This window comes from Protobothrops mucrosquamatus, unplaced genomic scaffold, assembly GCF_001527695.2.
Source record: "Protobothrops mucrosquamatus isolate PMUCROS unplaced genomic scaffold, P.Mucros_1.0 scaffold106, whole genome shotgun sequence".
Classification (NCBI taxonomy): domain Eukaryota; kingdom Metazoa; phylum Chordata; class Lepidosauria; order Squamata; family Viperidae; genus Protobothrops; species Protobothrops mucrosquamatus.
Window position 1 is genome coordinate 1620505 of NW_015386478.1, and position 23095 is coordinate 1643599.

The window sequence follows — 23095 nt, forward strand, 5'->3', positions numbered from 1 at the left end:
CCCCCTCAATTGAAGGAGGGAGCGGGTCACCCTGAAGAGGGCGGCCGGGCGGTTATCTGATGACGCGATGAGTGAGGAGTAGTAGTTAGTCCTAGCCACCCTCATCGCCACTAGGTAGGATCTAACATGTATCCTTACCTGTGTTCGATCGGATTCGGTTCGGCTGGCCCTCCAACTGTTCTCTAGGCGTCTTTTCCGATATTATGTTTATAAATATTATGCTATTTATACTGCAATAAATGTTTTCATGAATTTGCTCCTATTTTAAGTAGTATATGAAAACTACTCTTCAATTTTATTTTAATTCTTTTTTGGACAAAAGTCTATCAGAGCAACTCAAATTTATAACAACAATAGCATTCCTTATGATCTTGACAGTGTATTATATCCTAGCAGAAATAATTAGTTTACATCTTGAATACATGTAATTAACATATGGATTTCCACAAAATTTAGCCTTGAAAATGTCTGGTACAGAAAGAATTAATTGCATCTGTTTCAGATGCATAGTAGTGAATGCATGAGGGGGGAAATGAGCTAGCTATGTAGAGTACAAACTGCAAATGAATGAATAAGTAAATGGGTGCAAGGTTGTTGTAATCATTACATTGGTATTGATTTTAGAAGGTCAGAAAGCCAAAAATATTTATCCTTGACTGCAGAGACTCATGCAACCATTCCCTCCAGTTGATGCTTTAGTATGTCTTTTAAGGAATACAATTAATGCAATTAAGTGTTAGTTTTAACTAATGAAGAGATTACATGTTTATGGGCAGCCCCACAGGTTAAGAACAAGTTCTGTTCCTAATTTTGTCTTTAGTTTGAATTTGTACGCAAGTCGGAATTTGTTTATCTATGGAGATTCTCAATCATCCAGGTCATGGTTGTCCCAAAAGTGCTTTTTCCAAAAGGCCACTGGACTTTCTTGGGTCTTTTTTTGAACTAAAGAAGCTTCTTGATGAGAAGCAAAACATTTTCAAAGTAAAAAACTAAAAAAGTCCAGTTGCCTTTCAGAAAAAGCACTTTTGAGTTGGAATTTATACTTACAAAGGGACAGCCTATTACTAAAATTGGTGGGCAGTGTTGTCCTTCCTCATGCTTTCAACATTCGTTAATGTTGAAGCTGTGCAGTCCTTTCAGGTACCACTGAAAGTAGACTGTATATTAAACACATGCAGCCTCAGTAGAGGAAGAAAATGCTGCCCACAATTTTTAGTGATAGGTAGTCCATTTGTATCTAGCAATTGCCCTTAAGTCAGATGTACTTAACCCAGGGATTGCTTGTACTGAGTTTTCATATGCATGTTGTGGACTTCAACTCCCAGAATTCCTCAGCCAGCCAACTTTAAGACTTGTGGGCTTCAACTCCCAGAATTCTTCAGCCAGCCAACATTAAGCTATGACTGAGGAAATCTGGGAGTTGAAGTCCACAAGTCTTAAAGTTGCCAAGTTTGGAGACCCCTGCAATGACAGTTCCTTTTTGCAGATGGTGAAGTAGAATCAGTGTTCATTTTCTTCAATCTTGCTGTGGCAGGAAAGTAACTCTGGGAAAGAGAGGGACATCTGTTGGGCAATATTTCATTGCTACTGAGCCATGTTGTTTGGCCTCCCTGCATCTGCTTAGAATGAAGTATGAGCATTTTGGATTAAGTCTCCTGGTGTATACTTTTAAATCTAGTGAATTTTCATTACTGTGTTAAATCACCCAAAGGGCATAAATAATGTGGAGGCATGGTGATGCAGTGGTTAAAATGCAGTATTCATGCTGCGCGCAGACAGGAGTTTAATCCTGACCAGCTCAAGGCTGACTCAGCCTTCCACCCTTCCAAAGTCGGTAAAATGAGAATCCAGATTATTGGGGGCAATATGCTGACATTTATAAATCGGTCAGAAAGTGCTGTAAAGCACTATGGGGCAGTATATATATCTAAGTACTATTACTATTGTCTGATTTAGAATCTGAATAGAGTAAACCTGTTAGAATTTGGATGGGGGAACACCTGAAAATTCCAGGGATGTTTGCTAGAATGGGAAGTTAAAAAAAAAAAATCATAAAGAAGATTGTAACAAGCTACTTTTCAAATGCTGCCAAACAAGCCACCAAGAATTGAGTACAACTTGAGTGCATCTTTTGTCTTTTTATTGCAAAGCAATATTTACCTTTTTACCATTAGACACAGGGCACCAGGGGCATGCTGCAATTAAATCATTTAGTGTCTAGCTTCTAAGATCCTGGAACTGTGGATTCATGTATAATTAATTCCCCAATTCAGTTAGGATCAAGCTGTTTGAAAAATGAATATAATTTAGCATCGTTCCTGTCAGTTTACAGACAAACAGATTATGACTTGTTTATAGAAGTCTATGTGCGTTTAGAGCGACTGCTAGCATTAATGACTGCTGTTTAAAGACCCAAGTCTCCAATGCTAGGGGCAGTTTTATAACATTTGCCACCTCTGTGATTTATTTTCCTTTGGGGATTTAAAAAGCAGATGCTGTTGCTGAGATTTTTTTTAAATGCTTTGATTACTAAAACATTTGCAGAAGCAATTTCTCTTCCAATTTTCAGGCAATTTCTTTAAGAACTCTCTAATATAATTATGAAGATTGTAATACTTCATAGCCCTCACTCTTATTCTAGCATTTATCTAGCTAGTTTGATATTTTCACCATTGGAATACAGCATCCTTCCATTTTTCAGTGGTATATTAGACAGTGCTTCAGCTCATGTATCTATATTTAATTCCAAAGCTGAACATCATTTTGTAAACAAATAGCTAGGCCTGGGGTCCTGATGCCCAAATTCCAAATTTATTTTCCAGGACGATCTTTCCCTATGTGGTACCTACCATTTGTGCTGGTTTTTAAATGCTATAAATTTGCTCATTCTGGTTGAGAATTTTTGTTGAACACATCTAGAGGTTCTGCTTGGAAAGATTCTTCTAGAGTCCTAAATACATTTCACCAACATTTTTTCCCTCTAAGTTATATTGTTATATTATAGAAGTTCTGTGGCCTTTATTGCTGCCAACTGATTTTAATCAGTTTAATTCCCCCACTGGTATAATTTTTAGAGAGAAGACATGCTTGTGAAGTGGAGGATTAATTTTCACCCCAGTGTACTACTAAAATCTCTCTTCCAGCTTGGAAGTTAAGGAAAAAATGCCTTCCACTTGTGTCAATGGCTGGAGAAAAATATTTCTCCCAGATCTTAGAGACAGAGACAACATCTTTCAGTTCAGGCATCAAAGTCTTTATTGACAACTGTGCTGTGGGAGAAAGAAATGCAGAATCCAACTATCTAAGCATGGTAATATGGACCTTATGTAAGTGAGCTAGAACAGGGATGTCAAACTGCCAGCCCACAGACCAGATGCGCCACGCGGAAGCCGTGCCCCCTCCAGCTGCAGTAAAGGGGGAAAAGTCGCGATATGTCGTGACACATCACATGACATGGCAAGTTTGACACCCCTGAGCTAGAACAAAACATCATAGAATTGAAACATACCAGAACAAGGCAGTTCAATAAGGAGCAGTGAATTTCTGTTATATTGCTGTCTATCTCATCTCATCTTCCTTGTCCTGCATCTTAATTTTTTTCTATTGAATATGAAGACTAATAAAGAACAAAGCTAGTGCTTTCTTGGCAGTCCTGAATTTTCTTTAAATAGTATGAGTCTGATAGCAATTTTCAAAATCAGGAAAAGATTAACTTAGTGAAAATGAAGAATGCATTTTTATTACTTTCCTAGAAGATAATGTGATTTTAACATGGTATCCTTCTTTGTATGCCTAAGTAAATCTTGGGTTGTCCATGCGTACAGGAGAATAACTACTCTTAATCTCTCTGTGTGTGTGTCTCTCTCTCTCTTCCTCCCGTCCCTGTCCATAGAAATCTGGTGCTAAGTGTAAAGCTTTATAGCCTGCTGTTCTAAACTATAATATGTGAATGTGAGTTAGATAAATGGGAAAATGTCACAAGTACGTGCTACAATGAAAGATGCCTTCAAAAAGTATAAATAAACAAGATGGAGAGCATTATTTTAACCAACCTGCCTTCTCTTCTCTCTTCTTAGGTTTCCTTTTATTATATATGTTATGCAATCCATGCTCAGCCTTCCTCTTTTTTTTATTCCCAGAGACCTGCCTGATCCTTCTGCCCTGTTCTTGTTCATAAGCTTCTGACTGTTCTTTTATTTATTTAGTTTTATTCATTTATAACATAAAATGTGAAAATACCAAAGCAAAAAATAGGGGACAACAGTAGAAAAAGGTGTGAAGAAGTGGGTGGGGGGAGAAACAAAAGGCATTGACTTCTGACTCTCTCTGTTGCAGTAAAATCAGACATTAAAATCAAATCTCAAGTTTTTACATTTCTATAATAGTGTACACTAACCATTTCTGTATTGGCAAATCAGTCTAATCGGTAAAACTCAAAATCATAATATCATTTTTTTTTCACCTCAAGCACAAAAGTCCAGAAGCAGTTTCCAAGTAGAAACAAAGGTACTGATGTTTTTTTCTTTGATCAATACAGTCAATTTGGCCATCTCTACTAATTCCATCAGCTTTTGTAACCATTCATCCATGGTAGGAATCGAAGCATCCTTTCAGTTTTGTGCATAGAGCAGTCTTGCTGCCATCACCATATATAAAATCAGAGTTCCAATTTTTTTCCAGTTCTCTTTCCATTAGGCCCAGAAGGAAAGTTTCTGGTTCAATCTTTATGTTTACTTTAAGAATTTTCTCCATTAATATATGAATCCTACTCCAATATTTCTTTGCCTTATCACATGTCCACCATAAATGATAAAAAGTCCCTTCTTTACATTTACATTTCCAACATTCATTTGAAATACCTTTGTACATTCTAGATAACTTATCTAGTGTTAAATACCAATGATACATCATTTTGTAGAAATTTTCTTTTAGGTTATAATTTAATGTAAATTTTAAGCCTTTTTTCCACATATTCTCCCATTATTCAAACATCACATTATACCCAAAATTCCTTGCCCACTGGATCATACAGTGTTTTACATGTTCATTTTCCAAATTCAGTTTTAATAACATTTTATAGACCTTGGCAATTATATGATCCATAATCTTCTGGCTCTTCTAAGTTCTTTCCCTCCCTCTCTAGCTATCATTTCTTCCCAGTGTCTTCCAAGCATTTTGTACTCCCTTCTCCACAATAATAACTGTAATTATTTTACTATGAACTGAATGGAATTTATGGAACTAATTATGATTAACAAATTAACTGAAAGGGAAATGATTAAATTTGGATCAAGAGCTTGGTAGAAATTGGGAATTTAATTAGACTTTCTAAGTTGACTTGGCTTGTTTTTGGATCAGAGTTTTGTATAGGTTTTGAAATGCTCCTTTTGCCATTTTTAGACTGCAAAAATGTTTAGTAGAAAAACATTTTTATAGATTTTATTTTTTCATATCCACACATACTATCACAAATTAATTGTAACTGAAGAGGATAATTAAAGTGATGCAAGAGTGGCTGCAAAGAACTTTATTTTATATTTTGAGGAAATTATTTGGCTTATTGGAATTTAAACATAGATTAATCATAATTTATGAGTTTGTATATATAAATATAAGATTCCTTGGGCATATTTTATGGAGATTTGTACTATTTGGATCTTCCTATTAACTGCCTGCCAATAATGGCTGGAGTATTGGAGGATATTTTTTTTACCATGGAAGGTTCCTGACGATGCCAGACTTTGATTTAGGGTGATGGAGAGGGTTAATGTCATCCAAAATCAGCAGAAAAGAAATACATGCTTCACTTTGAATCCTAATACCTTTATTTTAAGATATTAGGGAAGAGAAGCCTATTAAATAACATCTTAATAAAATGCTGAACACATACTTAAGAAAATAAAGGAAGAATTGGCTGTACACATTCAGTATTTATTCAACTGGAAGCGAAAAAAAATCTATGAGCTATGAATTTTTAAAAAATACTGGGTGTACGTTTTAACCACAAAAAATGTCCTAACTTTTTAACATTTGATTTAATCCTAATATGGTGGTTGCCTTCAAGTATTTGAAGGACTTGTCATGTGGAAGTCAGAGCTGGCAGTTGTTCAGAATTGTTCCAAAAGACAGGGTAAGAAATAATGGTTCATATTACAAAGAAATAGATTTCAGTTGGCCATCATTGTACAAGAAACAGGATGTCCCATAGGTGATAATGTCTCCTTCACTATAGTTTTCTAAACTGAGACTTGATGGACTGGATTTGTCAGGATTACTCTAGTAACTGATTCCTGAACTGTGCAGGGGATTGGACCCAAGGATCCCTTAGTGTTCTTCCAACTTTCTATTCTCAGATCCAGACTTTAGTGGATAGATCCATAATATTTGGCCTTCAGGTTTGAACAGTTAATTTTCTTCACATTCAATCTGAATGTATACTGTAAGCCTAATGTGAACCCTCCTAATTTCATATGGGGTTGTTGAAAAGGAGAAATGGGGTGGGCTGGCATGATTCATACCTGTAAACTGGACATGCTTTTATTGTGGATCAGTTAACTCTTAGCTTTGGCCGCATCTCATAGTTTTCTCTTGCAGTAGGTCATCATGCCTTCATGGGAAAAAGGAAATTCACCCCTCATGTTACATAAGGTGAATGCTAGTAATGCAGTTTTGATTACCCTTTGATTTTCCATAAATTATTCCTGAAAACAGTTTCTCCAAACTCAGCTTTGTGAAAAAAAAATTGCATTGTATGGATGTTTTAATTCATGATCTTGATATCAAGTATTCAGGGAGATACAGGGTTATTAGAGGGCAATGTTTATGAAGAATGTCCTTTCCTTCTTCCCTTTGCCATTTTTGAATGTGACCTTTTAGGTTGAGTTTAATGACAACAATTGCCTAAAGTGATAATACTTCAATTGTGGGGGGATGGAACTAGCATATAGACATTCTGGTGAAAAGTTGATTGCATAATCCTGAAAACAAGAAGAATAGAACAATTTTAAGACAATCAATTTTTAAAGCAGCCAAAACTGAGAAGCTTTTTTCAACCTTTTCCTTGGCTGAGATTACAATTTAGGTACCTCTGAATAATTTGCATCCACCGAGCTCAGTATAAAACTCTTGCCTTTTTCCAGCTAGAAAGAGAAGAAAAAACCCATTTTGAGCTCTTATCCCCATCAATAGCAGGAGCCATTCGAGGGAAGCTGTGTAATTAGGAATCCAGATCTGTATTATCTCCCTGCCCAACACTTTGGAAGCTTTTCCTTTTTCCAGAAAGAAACCTCTTTGCAACAAAGATCCTTAACGTACTGGACATGAGCCCAGATATTGAGACTTTGAAATGTACAAAGGCCTGTTAGAATTGCCCATTGAATTGAACTTGCACTTACAGTCCAATGAGACTGCTGGGCTTTCAAGGAACTTATCCCTTCCAGTCCATTTCCTCTTATGATCTACACAGTTCCTGGTCAACTGAATCTAGATCAGAGAAGAGAACTGAATAATAATGTCCATCCTTTGAATTGATCTGAATCCCAGCTCCAGGTCAACCATGAATTTAGGATGCCAAGAGTCATGTTGAAATGACACAGCCAAGAAGAATTGATGCCTTTCATTATGCCCTTTCATGACCATCTAGAGCAGTGGTGGCGAACCTATGGCACGGGTGCCAGAGGCGGCACGCAGAGCCCTTTCTGTGGGCACGCGTGCCATCACCCCAGTCCTAGGCCTTCAGCTGGGTTTTATAAAACCTTTTCGCTTTAGGCCTCCACCGCCATGTGCAAAAAAAAAAAAGGTTCAATCAGTCAATTTCAACTTCTTGCGGGGAAAAAAAAGATCTTGCAAAGTTGAAATTGATTGATTTAACTTTTTAGTCCCACCCAGTCTGCCGTTACCACCGCAGCCACACCCACCCAATGGGCCACACCCACCCAATGGGCCACACCCACCCAGCACTCGACAATGCATAAGTGGTTTTGGGTTGCAGTTTGGGCACTCAGTCTCTAAAAGGTTCGCCATCACTGATCGAGAGGCTGTCTACTACCAATTCTTGAGAAACAGGAAAGTGTGACATCCTTATCTTTTCTGTCCTCCTCCGACCCCCAATCTATGTGTAGGTTACAATATAATATGTTTGTGTATTTTTCCACTGTCTCCTGCTGAACTCCTGACTTAAATGCATTCACCTATCTTTTCCCTCCTCGACACTGTTTATTCAGATCACTCAAAGAAATGGTTCTTTTCCTTAAAAACTGTAGTGCATATGTTGTTCCATTTCTAGCACCCAGGGATTATTCACTGCTGTTGTCTTAGTGGTGTTTTAAATGCTACTCCCCACTGATTATTACTTTTTCCTCATTACCATTTTCTTACTTCCGCCACTGAGTGCTCTGTGGGTTTTTTGTGCTTTCATCGCTATTCTCCTAAGCTATTAGGGGAATATGCTTTAAAGGCTGTTTTCCAAATTGGTTTGCAAAATAATATTTAGATTATAAACCTTATCTTGTCTAAAATAATGTGAGTATGCTTGGGATAAAAGTAAGCTTTCATTGTACCTGTGGCACGCTGACCAAATTGTGCCAGAACAGCTCAGTACTTTCTTTACTATGAGCAGGGAATGTCATATATGGCATAAGCTGCTAAACTGATGTCTAATTCTCTCATTTTTCCAAAAGCATTTTGTGAAAGTTTTGATTGACCAAAGCAGGCGTTCCCAACTCCCGATTCATGGACCAGCACCAGTCCGCGGCATGTCAGAAACCAGGCTGTGCAAACAAGCAAAGCCCCATCTGCAGGATGCAGGCAGCACATGAAACCATGCCCCCACCGGTCCTTGGAAAAACCTCTCTCCATGGAACCGGTCCCTGGTGCCCAAAAGGTTGGGCGCCACTGGACCAAGTCATGACAGGTGGCAAAGGCCCATTTGATAACAACCAAAATGACAACAATATGTGAAAGATTGTAATTTGAAATGTAAAATGAGTACATTGGGTAAAGAACATGAAATAATTAATGACTTCATAAAAAAATATATATTTCTGTTGTGGGTGTCTGAAATCAAGAGAAAGGGGAAGAATGAAATGGAGCTGAACAAAAAGGGTATGATCTGGTGGAATGATCTGATTAATATATGAAAGAGGTGAGGGTATAGATTTAATTATATATGAAAGAGCTGAAACATTAATATATGCATAAACAGCTATATATAGTACATACATATAAAAGGAAGAAATCCTATAAAATTAACATTTCATTCAAGGCACCAAATAGTTTCTATCAGCTAAGTATATAAATTAAATTTTTGCTATTGTCTTTGAAACACTTGGATGTTGGTGATTTAATAAGAATACCTCAACCTCTCCATCATGAGTGTTTATCAGACTCAAGATTAGGTGTATTGGCTCTGATCAAGAGGGCTTTTTAAAAGGATGTGTGAAACAGATTCAATCTCAGAATTCAAGCAAATACATACAGGTAATCCTCGTCTTACAACCACAACTGAGCCCGAATTTTCCATTGCTAAGCAAGACAGTTGGTAAGTGAGTTTTGCTCCATTTTATGACCTTTCTTGCCTTAGTTGTTAAGTGAATCACTGCAGTTGTTAAGTTAATAACACGGTTAAGTGAATCTGGCTTCCCCATTGATTTTGCTTGTTTGTTTATTCATGTCAGGAGCATCACAATTAAAATAAGGCATACCACGGTATACAACATAAAATTTAAAATATAAAATACAAGATTAAAGTATGTACAAGTTAAACAGATCTTGCCAGAAACTAGCAACATTAATTATGTTCTATTGCACATATGTTCTGGGGTCCTTAAGTGGGCACTGATCAGGATACAAAGAACAGGTATATATGTGTGTTATTGTCTACATGTTACCACAATCGCAAAAGGCAGAAGCCACCAGATAGCCCCATTTGATCAGACTATCTCTGGGTCTTGTTGTCCCCGTGCACAGTCTATCCAATTGTTTCTATACTTCCCAGCTTTTGCCAGACCCAGGTGCCAGCTCCTCCATTAGTTCTGCCCAATTTTGGTTCTTCGTAGCTTTCCATAGGTTCACTCTCTGCTTTTAAATTCTTCAAAGTCTTCTATTGACCTAAGGAAGCTGAAAGAAGCCTCCCTGATGAATGTGTGTTGTTAACACAATTGGGCATCCCCGGGGCAACATCTTATAGCTGGCTAATCCTTTCAATCCAGAAGCACCTGAATGGTAGTGAGATGTTCATTCCCACCTGTGGCCTTGCTTGTCAGAAGGTCACAAAAGGTGAGCACATGACACCTGGACACTGCAATCATCATAAATGCATGCCAGTTGCCAAGCATTGGAATTTTGATCACTTGACTACGGGAATGCTACGAGGGTTGCAAGTGTAAAAAATGGTCATAAATCACTTTTTCAGTACTGTTGTAACTTCGAACGATCACTAAATGAATGGATGTATGTTGCGGACTACCTGTACTCAATCTTCATAGGGTTGTTGCAATATGACATATCAGAAAAGAATTCACTCCTATTTTTATTTTAATGAGGCTGAAAAAATCTGACAAATTTTTTTAAAGAGGTTTGGTTCAAATTCCAAAACGATGAGGAAAAAAACAATTAAAAATTCCCTCTTATTCTGTGCCAAAAAACTAAGTATATAGCAGTTATTGAGCAATTTAAGTGTAAAGGGATTATAGAACAGTTGCCTTGATCAATATGAATCTAGGATGCCTAAGCTGAACGTTATAAATTGACAATTTATAATCTCAGCATTTTATACGGGAACTTACTAACTTCATGAAAGTTGCTGTAAAATAAAAAAGGATAAAGCTCACGAACCAGAACATGCACATTAAAGAAACTATATCAATTATTAAAAAGAATATAGTAAACCCTAATGGACTGCACTAAGAATCAGGCTGTCTTAAACTAATCCAAAGAAATCTCAGGGTGATTTGAAAACATTTCCACAGCTTCCCAAAGAAATACATTTTGTGTGCAGTTGCACAAACATTATTGCTGAGTAGGCAACTGCACACACGCTTCCCAAATGTGAACATACTTTATGAAGAAAAGGTTTAATAGTGAGAGTGATGAGTTGAGTTTTCAATGTCAGAGGGAAACAAAACTGGATATGTACTCTGTCAGAAGCAAAGCGGACGATTGCCTCAACCTTTTTTCTGGTAAATATATTGCCAGCTATTATGGCACAATTTTTACTAGCTATTTAGTCATAGCCTAATAATTTGCCAAGTCTTTGTTGGATGTTTAGGCCCAATTCTAGAAGACAAGGCAAAAGTCCTCAACTTACAATCACAATTGTGCCCAAAATTTATGTTGTTAAATGAGAAATTTGTTAAGTGAGTTTTGCCCCATTTTACGACTTTTCTTGCCCCCTTTGTTAACTGAATCACTGCAGCTGTTAAATTAGTAACATGGTTGTTAAGTGAATCTGGTTTCCCCATTGACTTTGCTTGTCAGAAGGTTGCAAAAGGTGATCGCGTGACCCTGGGGATGCTGCAACGGTTATAAGTGTAAAAAATTGTCATAAATCACTTTTTTCAGTGCTGTTGTAACTTCGAACGGTCACTAAATGAATTGTTGTAAGTCGAGGACTACCTGTGCAGACATTATTGTACAAATTGAAAATTTTGTATTAACTGTACTTGGAAGAATTCAGATGATTGGAAATCGCATCTCACTAGTGTCAGAAGCAACAAGGCACTTCCAGGTTGAAAGCATTTGCCAATGACATCACTGTTGCTCGGGGGAGCCCAGTTGGGGGCTCCTTTCATGTCCCCAGCAGAAACTGGAGTTGGAGCTGGGAGCTCACCCTGCCCCATGGCAGCACTCGGGTCTCAAACATGAGCTTGTTGCTTGTCAATCCAGTATCCTAACCAGTGGTGGGGTTCAAATATGTGAACAACCAGTTCTCTGTGTGGATGCCGTTTCTGGAAGTCCATTCTGGGCCTGGGCAACAAAAAATTAGCTACCAGTTCTGCTGAAGTGGTGCGAACCGGCTGAATCCCACCACTGATCCTAACCATGCGAACCACTGTGCTTCTATGATTGGAAGTAAGTTTGTCCCTTAATCTTGGAACCTGGAATCAGAATTCTGCTGAAGTTGAATAGAAAGTTATTTTCATATTTTCACTTTTTTAATTATTACTACTAAAATATTTTTTATGGTTTTATGGTATATTTTTAAATTCTATGACTTGGTCTTGGACCATATATTTATAAATAGGAAGAACAACTCTGTGTTTACTTTTTAACAACACTATGTTTGTCATTCTTTCAAAGTTGAATTCTTTTTTTCCTCTTCCTCCTCCTCGTCCTCATCCTCCCCCTCCTCCTATCTAAAAACTTTTCAGATATTGAGTTATTCATTACCCATATGCCATCTGAGTTATAGGCAGAAATTGCAACCTAAAGGTACTTTGTAATATTATCTTGTTGCTGTAGCTGGATGCAATAATAAAGGATTTATCTTTTTAACTTTCTTTCTACTTCCCTCATGTGATTCCTTTGGACAGAACTCCAAGCCAGCCATTTCTACCGGCAATTCCTAATGTGTCTGGAAGCAGAGTGAGTTCCCTGGAAGACCGGCTATCTAACCAGGAGCGTACCACTGCTGTGCTTCTGGATCAGGCCTTTCGGATCAAAGATGGCATTAATTCATGTCTTCAGGGAAATAAGAGCTTTCAGCAAGGAGAGGCAGCAACTCACCAACTATTGGAAAACCACATCCAGACAATCACAAGTGTTGTTAAAAAGCTGAGCCATGACATAGAGGTATTGGCAGTTAGCAATTTATTAAACATTCAGAAGTTATGCAATGTTCAGCTTCAAAGAGGTCAAATTCTTATTACGTTTTCCTAGAATATTTCCAATATCTCAGGGGTTGCCACAAAGAAGAGGGAGTCAAGCTGTTCTCCAAAACAGCTGAAGGCAGGACAAGAAGCGATTGATGGAAACTAATCCAAGAGAGAAGCAACCTAATACTAACTAAAGAGAAATTTCCTGACTGTTAGAACAATTAATCAGTGGAACAACTTGCCTTTAGAAGTTGTGGGTGCTCCAACACTGGAAGTTTTTAAGAAAAGATTGGACAACTATTTGTCTGAAATGGGATAGGGTTTACTCCCTGAGCAGGGGGTTGGACTAGAAGACCTTCAAGGTCCCTTCCAACTCTGTTATTCTATTCTAAACATCCCCAGCATTTTTACTATAGCCTTCTAGCAATGTTTTAAGGATCCGAATTTCATGACTTATACCAAGAATCCTGGTACAGTTGAAACATAGCAATAAATGTCCCCCAACCTCACAGATTATGAAAACTCAGAATCCCTCCCCCACATGCATGTACATACAGACACTTACACATACACTACAGTTTCAAATTTTAAAAGTCCAGAATTCTATTACCTGATAATGTAGGATAAAATAGTTTCTAGAATGACATTTTAATTGTACTGCCTAACATGTTCACTGAATATTATACTGCCTCATATGCTGCCTAACATGCCAAATATAATGCTTAATATACTGCATAACATGTTTACTGGATATTTTAAATGCTTTCCCATCTCTTCTCCCACATTTTTTTTCCTGAAATACATCAAGACAGAATAGATGAAATGAAAATGCAGTTGCTTTTGATGGATAGTTTTAGAAGGACTTCAAGTGCCAAGCTTGCTCTTCTCTACCATCCTCCACTATTGGTATTCTACAGACACAGTTGCCCTAAGATCCTGATTTGCTATCCTGTCCCACTTTTTCAACTCAGGGCATGGAAATGGAGGAAGGGAAATTTTGCCCTACTGAAATTATTGTGTTGGCATAAATGGCTTGGTTAATGTCCATAGATGAAGAGATTCCCCATGCAAAACATACATGCTAGGGCATTGGGGGGGGACCCATAATGAAATATTTCTAGACAGTGAGATAATTTTAATTGGCTTCCTTTGCATGTGAGCCTGCCATAATAATCATGAATAATTTGGGTCCCTATATAAGAGGTCATCAGGAAAAAGATAAGTTAACATCTTAGAGTTTTGCTAATGGCTTCATTAATAGTACCCAGCATGTTGGAAAATGCCTTTAAAATAATGAATTTGTCTACTGTGAAAACAGCATGACAAATCAATCAACATTTCACATATATAAATACAAATGCCATTGGTAGAATAGGCATATTTTTGTATTAGAGTATTTGAGATTATGGGAGAATTTTAATTAATTTTTTTAAAAAACAATACCTAACACTAGTAAGTTCAATTATATTCCTGAAATAATAAATAAGCACTTGAAATAAATTAGAGAAAACATGGCAATAATGTTTTTTTTCCTTTGTATATTTGCACTGTGGGCAGTTTGTAGCCACTGATGTGGGCCAGGAGTGATAGTGTCAGTAACAGAACATTGTCCTTGGACAAAATCAGATATTTTCCCAAACCTGGCTGTAGCCAATGACTTTTAAAGAGGTCTTGATTCCTGCATACATCCACTCTATTAAATAATGGTCATTTGTCGTACTGTAATTTTAAAATATCCAGGCAAGACTAGAATAATTATATTGTCTGGATCTAAATCATGCAATAAAATGTATTTTATTAACACAATAGCTGGATTAACTCATTGTATTATACTAAAACCATATAATCCAAACAGCACACAATATATGAACTTACCTTTAGTGGGTCATTGGATGTGTATTGAGTTGATTTTATTTGCATAAGCTATGACCAGCCTAGGACCACTTTGCTCAACTTTTTTCCCATTTTTTCCTGGCAACAGAGGTCAGACACCTCTGTTTACTTTTAAACAAATCACAATTCCTGCCTTTGATTTCTTTCAAATTAAAGCTTTTAAGAAAAAGGCAGGACTTGAGCCATGATTTTAAATTTTTTGTTGTTTGTTAATTAAAATAGCTACATTTATTTCAGTTCAAATACTAATGTAGTTCATTTAACATTAGAAGTAGATGGGTTTTGTCCTCATGGATATAAAAAAGGGGGAAGAGTACATGAGTCATTATATGTGACAAGTTGCTTTAAACATTCATGTTTTGCTTATTTTGATCTAGCATAACACTCAGCCAGACAGTTTGCTATAGTAGTTAAGGGACCAGGCTAAAAACCTACATTCTCGTCCCATTATGTGGTTTATTAGCCTGTATGTCATTTAAAAATGTTTTTGCATGATCTTTAGATACTTTCCCCTTTTTACATTAACATTTTTATACTGAAAATGAATATTGAAAGCAATATATGCGCTCTGTTTATTTGATCTTGGTTTAACAAATTTCATGTGCAATTAAAAATATCCATTTACCATTTTATGGATATATAACATCTTGAGAGCCAGTTTGGTGTAGTGGTTAATGCATCAGACAAGTAACCAGGCAATTGTTAGTTCTAGTCCCACCAGCAGCAGCAAAAGCAAACCACTTGAGGAGGGGGGAAACTTGCCAAGAAAACTACAGGGACTTGTTCAGGCAATTGGATATGATTGAATGGAAACAAGAAGAAAATCATGTTATGCAAGCATAAAACCCATGCATAAAAGAGTTGCACAGTTTAAGATATTTAGATGTAAAGGATAATCCTTTCTTCCATATTCATCTGTAAAATTGAGGTTTTACTGCCTATATATGTTAGTGTGATATATGTATGCAAATACTACTTTTGCACATTCTTAGAAGTTCTAAAGATACTACCAATCTTATTGTTGTAAGGCAACAGAACAAATACCAGCAAAGGCAATCTATTTTGTAATGTAATTCTGAATTGTTACCAGAGTAAATTGGTAACAGAGCCTTTCAAATTCCAGAATTAAGTGTCCCAGCTGTTTTAATATAAGTTATTTGCTCTTCTAGCTGATGTAATATAACTTGTTCACAATGCTTATAAAATTCCAGGAGTTGGAGAGACAAATAAAAGCCAGAGATGAAGTAACATCAGGAACTAATTTTGCTGTACAAAGTCTGGACCATAAACACCTGCAGGGAGTTGGGGACCTACGTGGAAGAGTGGCCAGGTAAGTTGGTGGGAGCTACCTTCTTACAGCTTGATAAACCATGTTTTAATCTTAGTAAGCAAAAGCCCATATGCTTCTCCTTCCTGCACATTACAGTTTTGAGAAGAAAACAAACAATGTTTTCTTTAGGATTTGCTTAAACACAATGTTGCACCTAAGGTTGAGACAGAGAATTCAAACAAAAAAAAATTGTCCTTGACTTTGAAGAAGGTTTTTTCTCTTACTTATATCTTTGAAAGAAATTAGAAGTATTGTCTGGCTATCTCTGCAGCCACTAAAGTACAGGTAGTCTTCGCTTACCAACTGCCTTGTGAAGCAATCATTTGAAGTTTCTATGCTACTAAAAAAAGTAACTTTGCAACCTGTTCTCACATTTATGACACAGTGTCCTGTAGTTATGTGATCACTATTTGTGTGCTTTGCAACTGGCTAGCAACAAGCAGAGTTAATACAGAAAGTGGAAGTAAAATTGTAGGAGAATAACAGAGTTGGAAAGGATCTTGGAGGTCTTCTAGTCCAACCCCCCCTGCTCAAGCAGGAAACCCTATACCATTTCAGACAAATGGTTGTCCAATTTCTTCTTAAAAACTTCCAGTGTTGGAGCATCCACAACTTCTGGAGGCAAGTTGTTCCACTAATTAATTGTTCTGTCAGGAAATTTCTTCTTAGTTCTAGGTTGCTTCTCTGCTTGATCAGTTTTCATCCATTGCTTCTTGATTTGCCTTCTGGTACTTTGGAAAATAAGTTGACTCCTTCTTGATTTTTCACTTAGCGACAGCATCACTTTGCTTAATGATTGAAGGGAATGTTTGAAGGTTGTAAGGCCATCATGGTCATGTGATTGTTTATCACCGAGTTGCTAATGCCAATTGTGATCATTAAAATTACTATTGAAACTGGCATATAAATCAAATCAGTGGACTTAGAAGCACACTGTCAGAATTAAATATACTTAACACAGCCAGTAGTGTTTGCAGGCTGTGGCTGCATAAAAAACAGGCAGAAGTTGGTTGCACTGAAGTGACTACCATCTAGACTTTGTTTTAACTATTCCTATGGACAGCCTGATTATAGCATAATAAAGTAGTTTGACAGTGAAAATAATATAATTGTTCTATATGATTGATAGAAAATACAATGATTTTATATCTTTATGTATAATTTCATGATTTGAAGTCAATTTCTGATATTTATTAGGTAGTTTGTTTGTTTTAGAGGATCCAAATCTCTAAGATCAGCACAAACTCCTGTCATAACACTAGTACTTGTTTTTATACAACCTACAGTATATTATAAAGAAACCAAGTATGAATAATTACTCTTGGGCTAAGCTAGAGGACATTGAAATGATTTATACAACCATGTAAGCACTTTTGGTGTATCGAGTACTTACAGAGTTCAACTACAGAAAGACTGAGCTGGCCTAGTTTCCAAGAATAAAAAAATCACCAGTAAAATAAATTAGATTTTTTTTTCTACCCTTATAAAATGAAAGGTGTCTAGAGTTGCTCTGGTGGTGGGTGGTCTCTAAATGAAATAAAAAATAAAATAAAAATAAAATAAAATGAATGTCACTATGAATACTTTTATACATATTTGAAACAGTCTTCTTCTTTGGCAGCAAATTAACTATTTCAGAATATGGACACTTTACTCAAGCATTGTGATACAAGGGCATATAATCTCTCTTATGCTTTATATATATATGTATGTATGTATGTATGTATGCATGCATGCATGCATACACATGCATAGAAATGCATATACAAGCACATAATGTGCAGCAAAGCCATTCTAGAAGAAAGAATGCCATGTTGCAAAGCACTCAGAAAAGAGGAAAATTAAAATTCTTCTATGAAATAATTTATTGAGAAAATATTCTGGGGATTTCACATAATAGCTTATGTTGGATCAGTAAAAGGTCAGATGAATCTGAAATAATGTTTTGGTGTTAGAAGCTTTTGCCAACCAAAATCTACTTGACAGATATGTGGAAGAGTATGTCATCTTAAATTGGCAGGATAATTGTTCCGACTTCTTTAAAAGAAAAAATCTGGTGTGTGTGTGTGTGTGTTTGTGTGTGTGTGTATAGAGCAGGCATAAAGATATTCAAGCACCATGATGTGTCTAATACCTACAAAGATCAGAATTGTACAAACCATGGTATTCCCTGTGACACACTATGGAAGTGGAAATTGGACTCTATACAGTAGGATAAGAAGTATATTCATGTTTTTGAACATTGGTATTGGAGAAGACAGAATATTGTGGATCTTTGAACAAATCAACCAGACTTCTCACCCAAGGGACAAATGACCAAGCTCACATTATCCTACTTTGGACACCTGATGCAAAGACCAGGTTTTCTGGAAAAAACTTTAATGCTGAAAAAGATAGAGAAAAGAGAAGAGGAAGATCAACAGCAAGGTGAATGGACTTAGTTATAGATTAAATATAAATTAAAAAAGGAAACAAAGACTGTAGTGCAGCTAAGTTAAACTTTACAGCAGAGTTTAGCAGCCAGCAGAAGTGAGTAGTCAGACACCAGAAACTAAGGGTTTCAAGACTCAGAAAAAAGTATAAAATACATAATTCTTCCTTAGGGAAGAAAATTGCTTGTTGGAGAGACACATCTGAGTGATTAACAGAAGTGGGACTTTATGATATAGAGGAAATACAGAAACTACCCTCTTTTTTGTTATCAACTTTCTAGATGTGATGCTAGCATTGCCAAACTCTCTGGAGATATCAATATCAGCAGGCATGAGATTTCAAAACTAGAGAAAGAAATTCATGCTGTTCAGTCTTCCTTGGACAATTATGTGAATAATGTTGAGATGAAGGTGAGTGGCTCTGAAGGAATCTGTTAATCTGTACTGTATGTTAGAAATAATTCAACTTCTCCATTTGATTTAAAATTGCTGACTCATGTTACTGGAAGACAAAAACATACAGGCTTTTTTTTCATACAGGTGGTGAAGGAGATACAGCAGCATTATAATGGAATAAAGATCCAGAATGATTGCAATAGCCAATTGTACAATTAACATGGTGTAGTGCTGAATTATGGAGACTGAGAAGTGATGCTGCGTCATCACAATACTTATCATTTCGAACATTATTTTTGACTAATGACAGTTTATTAATCCAATTATAAAACACAAAAAGATACAGAAGTTTTTTTGTAACACAGAAAAGATCCTGAGATTCCCAAGCATTATTGCCCTAATTTTTTGTTAAAAACAGGTCATGCCAAACAAACTTTGCTTTCTTTGGTAAAGTGATTTTATTAGTGCACTAAGGAAATATTATGAATATAATATACTTAGATTTCAGCCAGGTGTTTGATAAAGTAGACCACAGCCTACTTCTTGGTAAGACAGAACAAGGTGGGAGAGTACTACCACCAGACAAATTTCAGTTGGCTGGCCAACCGGACTCAGCATGTGTTCCTTAATGGGACTACAACTATATGGAGGAAAATATGCAATGGGATGCTTCAAGGTTCTGTCTTGGGCCCAGTGCTCTTCAACATCTTCCATAAATGACCCAGATGAGGGGATTGATGAAGTGGCATTCATTACATTTGTGGGTGACATTGGCTGGGGAGAATTGCTAATATTTTGTAATATAGAGTCAAGATTCAGAAGGATCTTGACAGACTTGAGCATTGGGCCCTACCCAACAAGATGCAGTTTGGTGGTGAGAAAAGTAAGGTCCTGCCTTTTGGCAAGAAAAACCAGACACACGGGTACAGGATAGCCAGTACCCGTCTCACCCGCCTGTGAGAAGTATCTAAGTATCCAGGTGAATCACCACTTAAGTATGAGTCAGAAATGTGCTGCAGCTGCCAAAAAAAAAAGCTATCACAATCCTAGACTGCCTCAACAAAGGGATAGCAGCAAGAATACAGGAAGTAATAGTACTGGTCTATACTGGATTAGTGAGGCCATATTTGGAACTGAGTTCTGGTCACCATGATACAAAAAAGATGCTGAAGCCCTAAAAAGAGTGCAGAGAAGAGTAACAAAGATGATAAGGGGTCTGGAGGCTAAATCAATTATTAAGGGAGCTAAGTATTTTAGTCTAACAAAAAGAAGGCTTAGGGAAGACCTGATATCAATCTTCCAATACTTGAATTGTGGCCACAGGGAAGAGAGGATCAATTTATTCTGCACAGAACTTGAGGGCAGGACAAGAAGCAATGAGTGGAAGTTCATCAGAAGGAAATCCAGCCTGGAAATAAGGAGGAAATTTCTGAGAGTGAGGATGATTAATCAGTGGAACAGCTTGAGTTATGGGTACTCCATTGCTGGAAATTTTCAAGAAAATGATGGTATAATCAATTGTCCAGAATTGTATAAGGACTTATTTTTACCTTGGGCAGGGGATTAGACTAGAAGACCTCCAAGATACCTTCCAGCCCTATGGTTCTATGAAATGGAAGAACACTTGTCTGAAATGGTATAGGTTCTCCTGCTTGAGCAGGGGGCTGGACTAGAAGACTTCCAAGGTCCCTTCCAGCTCTGTTCTATTCTAAACCTACATTCTAATTTTAACATGTCTATATTTGAGCTTTATTACTGAGACTTTTTTAATGTAAGTATTCAGATCTCAAGCAAAATTGCTTGTGAACAAGATTTTTTTTTTTGCTTTCCATCTGGCAACTTCAACCAGACTCCACACATCAAACATTCAAAATTAAGATTCCAAGAAAGCTTTGTATTTTTTAAAAAAAATAGAGTTAAATGCTGGATAGAGTTATGTTCTTAGATCTATTCTTGCTGAAGAAGACTTTTTGAGATCAAAATGCATTTGGATTTTTTTTGTATTTGAACACTGAAGAAAATATATAAAGATGAATTTTAAATTGTCATATAGTTTTCTAAAATATAATTAGATTTGAATAATCATGTTAATGGACTAATAATCACTACTGAATTTAAGCTAAAACTGAGTAACAAAGGCTATGGTCAACCCATTATAAATGTTCAAATTAAACAACACACTGTATTAAGCTCAGTTCATATTACAAAATAGTTATTTTGATTTATGTATCTCATAAAATAAAAATATAGATTCTATGCATAGATAAATCCACATGTTGTATGTGGTACAAATCCATGTTTTAGATTATAATCTACAAATAGTTTCCAGTTTGCTTTAAAGATAGGAAGTTATTATAGACACTGAGACATATTCTCATGCTTGGATAGCTATTCTTCCATTAATGGGATTTGACAATTTTCAGTAAAAAGCAGATAATATCCTTTCAGCAATTATTATTTATAGGCCAATTCTATATACTCTGAGGAGATATGTGGTTTAGTGAAGTTTAATAGTAGTATTGTAGATTGAAATAGGAATTCAATTTTTAAGATTTGTTTCATACTGGTGTGAATCATTTTCCACAATTGTTGAAGTTACCTGCATTGCTGCTGAATATGAAAAAATGATCTGATCTGCTCATTATATTTCCAGGACATTTTTGAAAACGAATGCTCTATTTTAGCAATCAAAACTGGGTAATATACCAACATTCTGCACTATATAATATTCAAAGTAAATTTAATATTATTCTTCCATTGAAATTCCCAGGTTATTGATACACTTTTATGTGGTTATACTCTCAGACTAATCGATCGTACCGGATGCTTGCTGTTAAAAATCTCATGAAGTATATTCCTCTGGCTCATCATATTAAAAATTGTTCTTAAGTACATTTTTCACAATGTTACCGTTTCTGTATTCCTAATTAAGGGAAGATTATTTTTTACTTTGTTAATTTAATTCCTGGACAGCTGTCAGTGTCTACTACTGTATTTGAAGTGAATGGTCATCCTAGGTGGGACAGCTATAAGCTTCAAAATTATCTGACTTTATATGTGCACTGAGCTCCTCTTGATGAGGAGCATGAGAGCTTTAAGGACGTGGCAAAGTCTTAGGTGGGACTTTTGCAGGGGTTTCCATAACCAGATGAGAAGCCCTCATACACAGATCAAAAGTTCTCCAGCTCTCTCTTATAGAATGGGCTTTGTTCCCCTTGTAAAGAAATGTTTATCTGGTGTCCTTATCACTGTTAACAACATATGAATTTCCCAAATCTTGTACCAAAGGCTCATTCTTACTGACTAAAGGTAAGCAGATATGTTCTATCTAGAGAACATGTAAAATTAAGCTCTTTTGAACTTGCCAATAATTCTTAGAAAGAAAGCTTCTTCTGCAACTATTGAAAAAATAGAAGAAATGCTTGTCATTTCCATATAACATGGGTTACTGGTACAAGTAGTCCTCATTTAGCAACCACAACTGGAACCCGCAACACAGTTGTTAAGTGAAGCAGTCACCAAATGAAACCAAAACTCTGCTTACAATCCTACTTCAGCTTTCCTTTGCTTTACAAACCTTTGAAAGATTGGTTGAAAAGTTCCTTTTTCATCATTGTCATAAATGCCAATAGTTGTTATCCAAAGCAGTCACTATGTAAAAACAAAGGCAAGCCTTTCATGCAGAAATATGACAGAAGTAGGACAATTAGAATCTTAACAGGAAAAAGTTTCATACATGCTGACTGTTCCAAATGGATTAGTACATAACATAGCTCTTCCTGGAAATGTAGAATATTAGAGAAAGCTATATATAATCTGATCATTTCTGTACAAAGTCTCTATAAAAAATCCAACAAACACTGGATGCTAATAATTATTTTGGAATAGTTGATGGGAATCTTTCACTATGCAGCAAAATTAATTCTGAGAAAAGCTTATAAGAATTAAATTCCGACTTTTCCCTTAGTCACTGCAATCATTATGTGTATTCAATGTAAATGCTGGGATTTTAGCTCTTACTGTTTTTTCTTGTTCCTATTAGGTAATGCATCTTTTAGGCAAGATAGAGACTTCAAGCTCAGAGCAAACTTCAAATGTAAAGGCAATGCAGGGTGATCAACACCATGAATTGCAGCTCTTGGACTTCAAGTAAGAGAACAAAGCTTTTCAATTATGTTAATGTGCTTGGTGAGAAGTAATGGTACAATGGTATTGGCACAACAGAACACCAC

At 36.4% G+C, this 23095-nt stretch overlaps 1 protein-coding gene across 2 annotated transcripts in view; it reads left to right on the forward strand.

Annotated features, from left to right (window-relative positions):
- The window catches only part of FAM81B (family with sequence similarity 81 member B), a 32480-nt gene that overhangs the window by 4548 nt on the left and 4837 nt on the right, over positions 1-23095 (forward strand). For both annotated transcript variants that reach the window (XM_015812682.1, XM_015812681.1), the window contains 4 exons: positions 12531-12789; positions 15917-16035; positions 18749-18878; positions 22906-23012. In XM_015812682.1, the coding sequence (XP_015668168.1) occupies positions 12531-12789; positions 15917-16035; positions 18749-18878; positions 22906-23012 (615 nt within the window). The remainder of the gene's footprint in view (positions 1-12530; positions 12790-15916; positions 16036-18748; positions 18879-22905; positions 23013-23095) is intronic.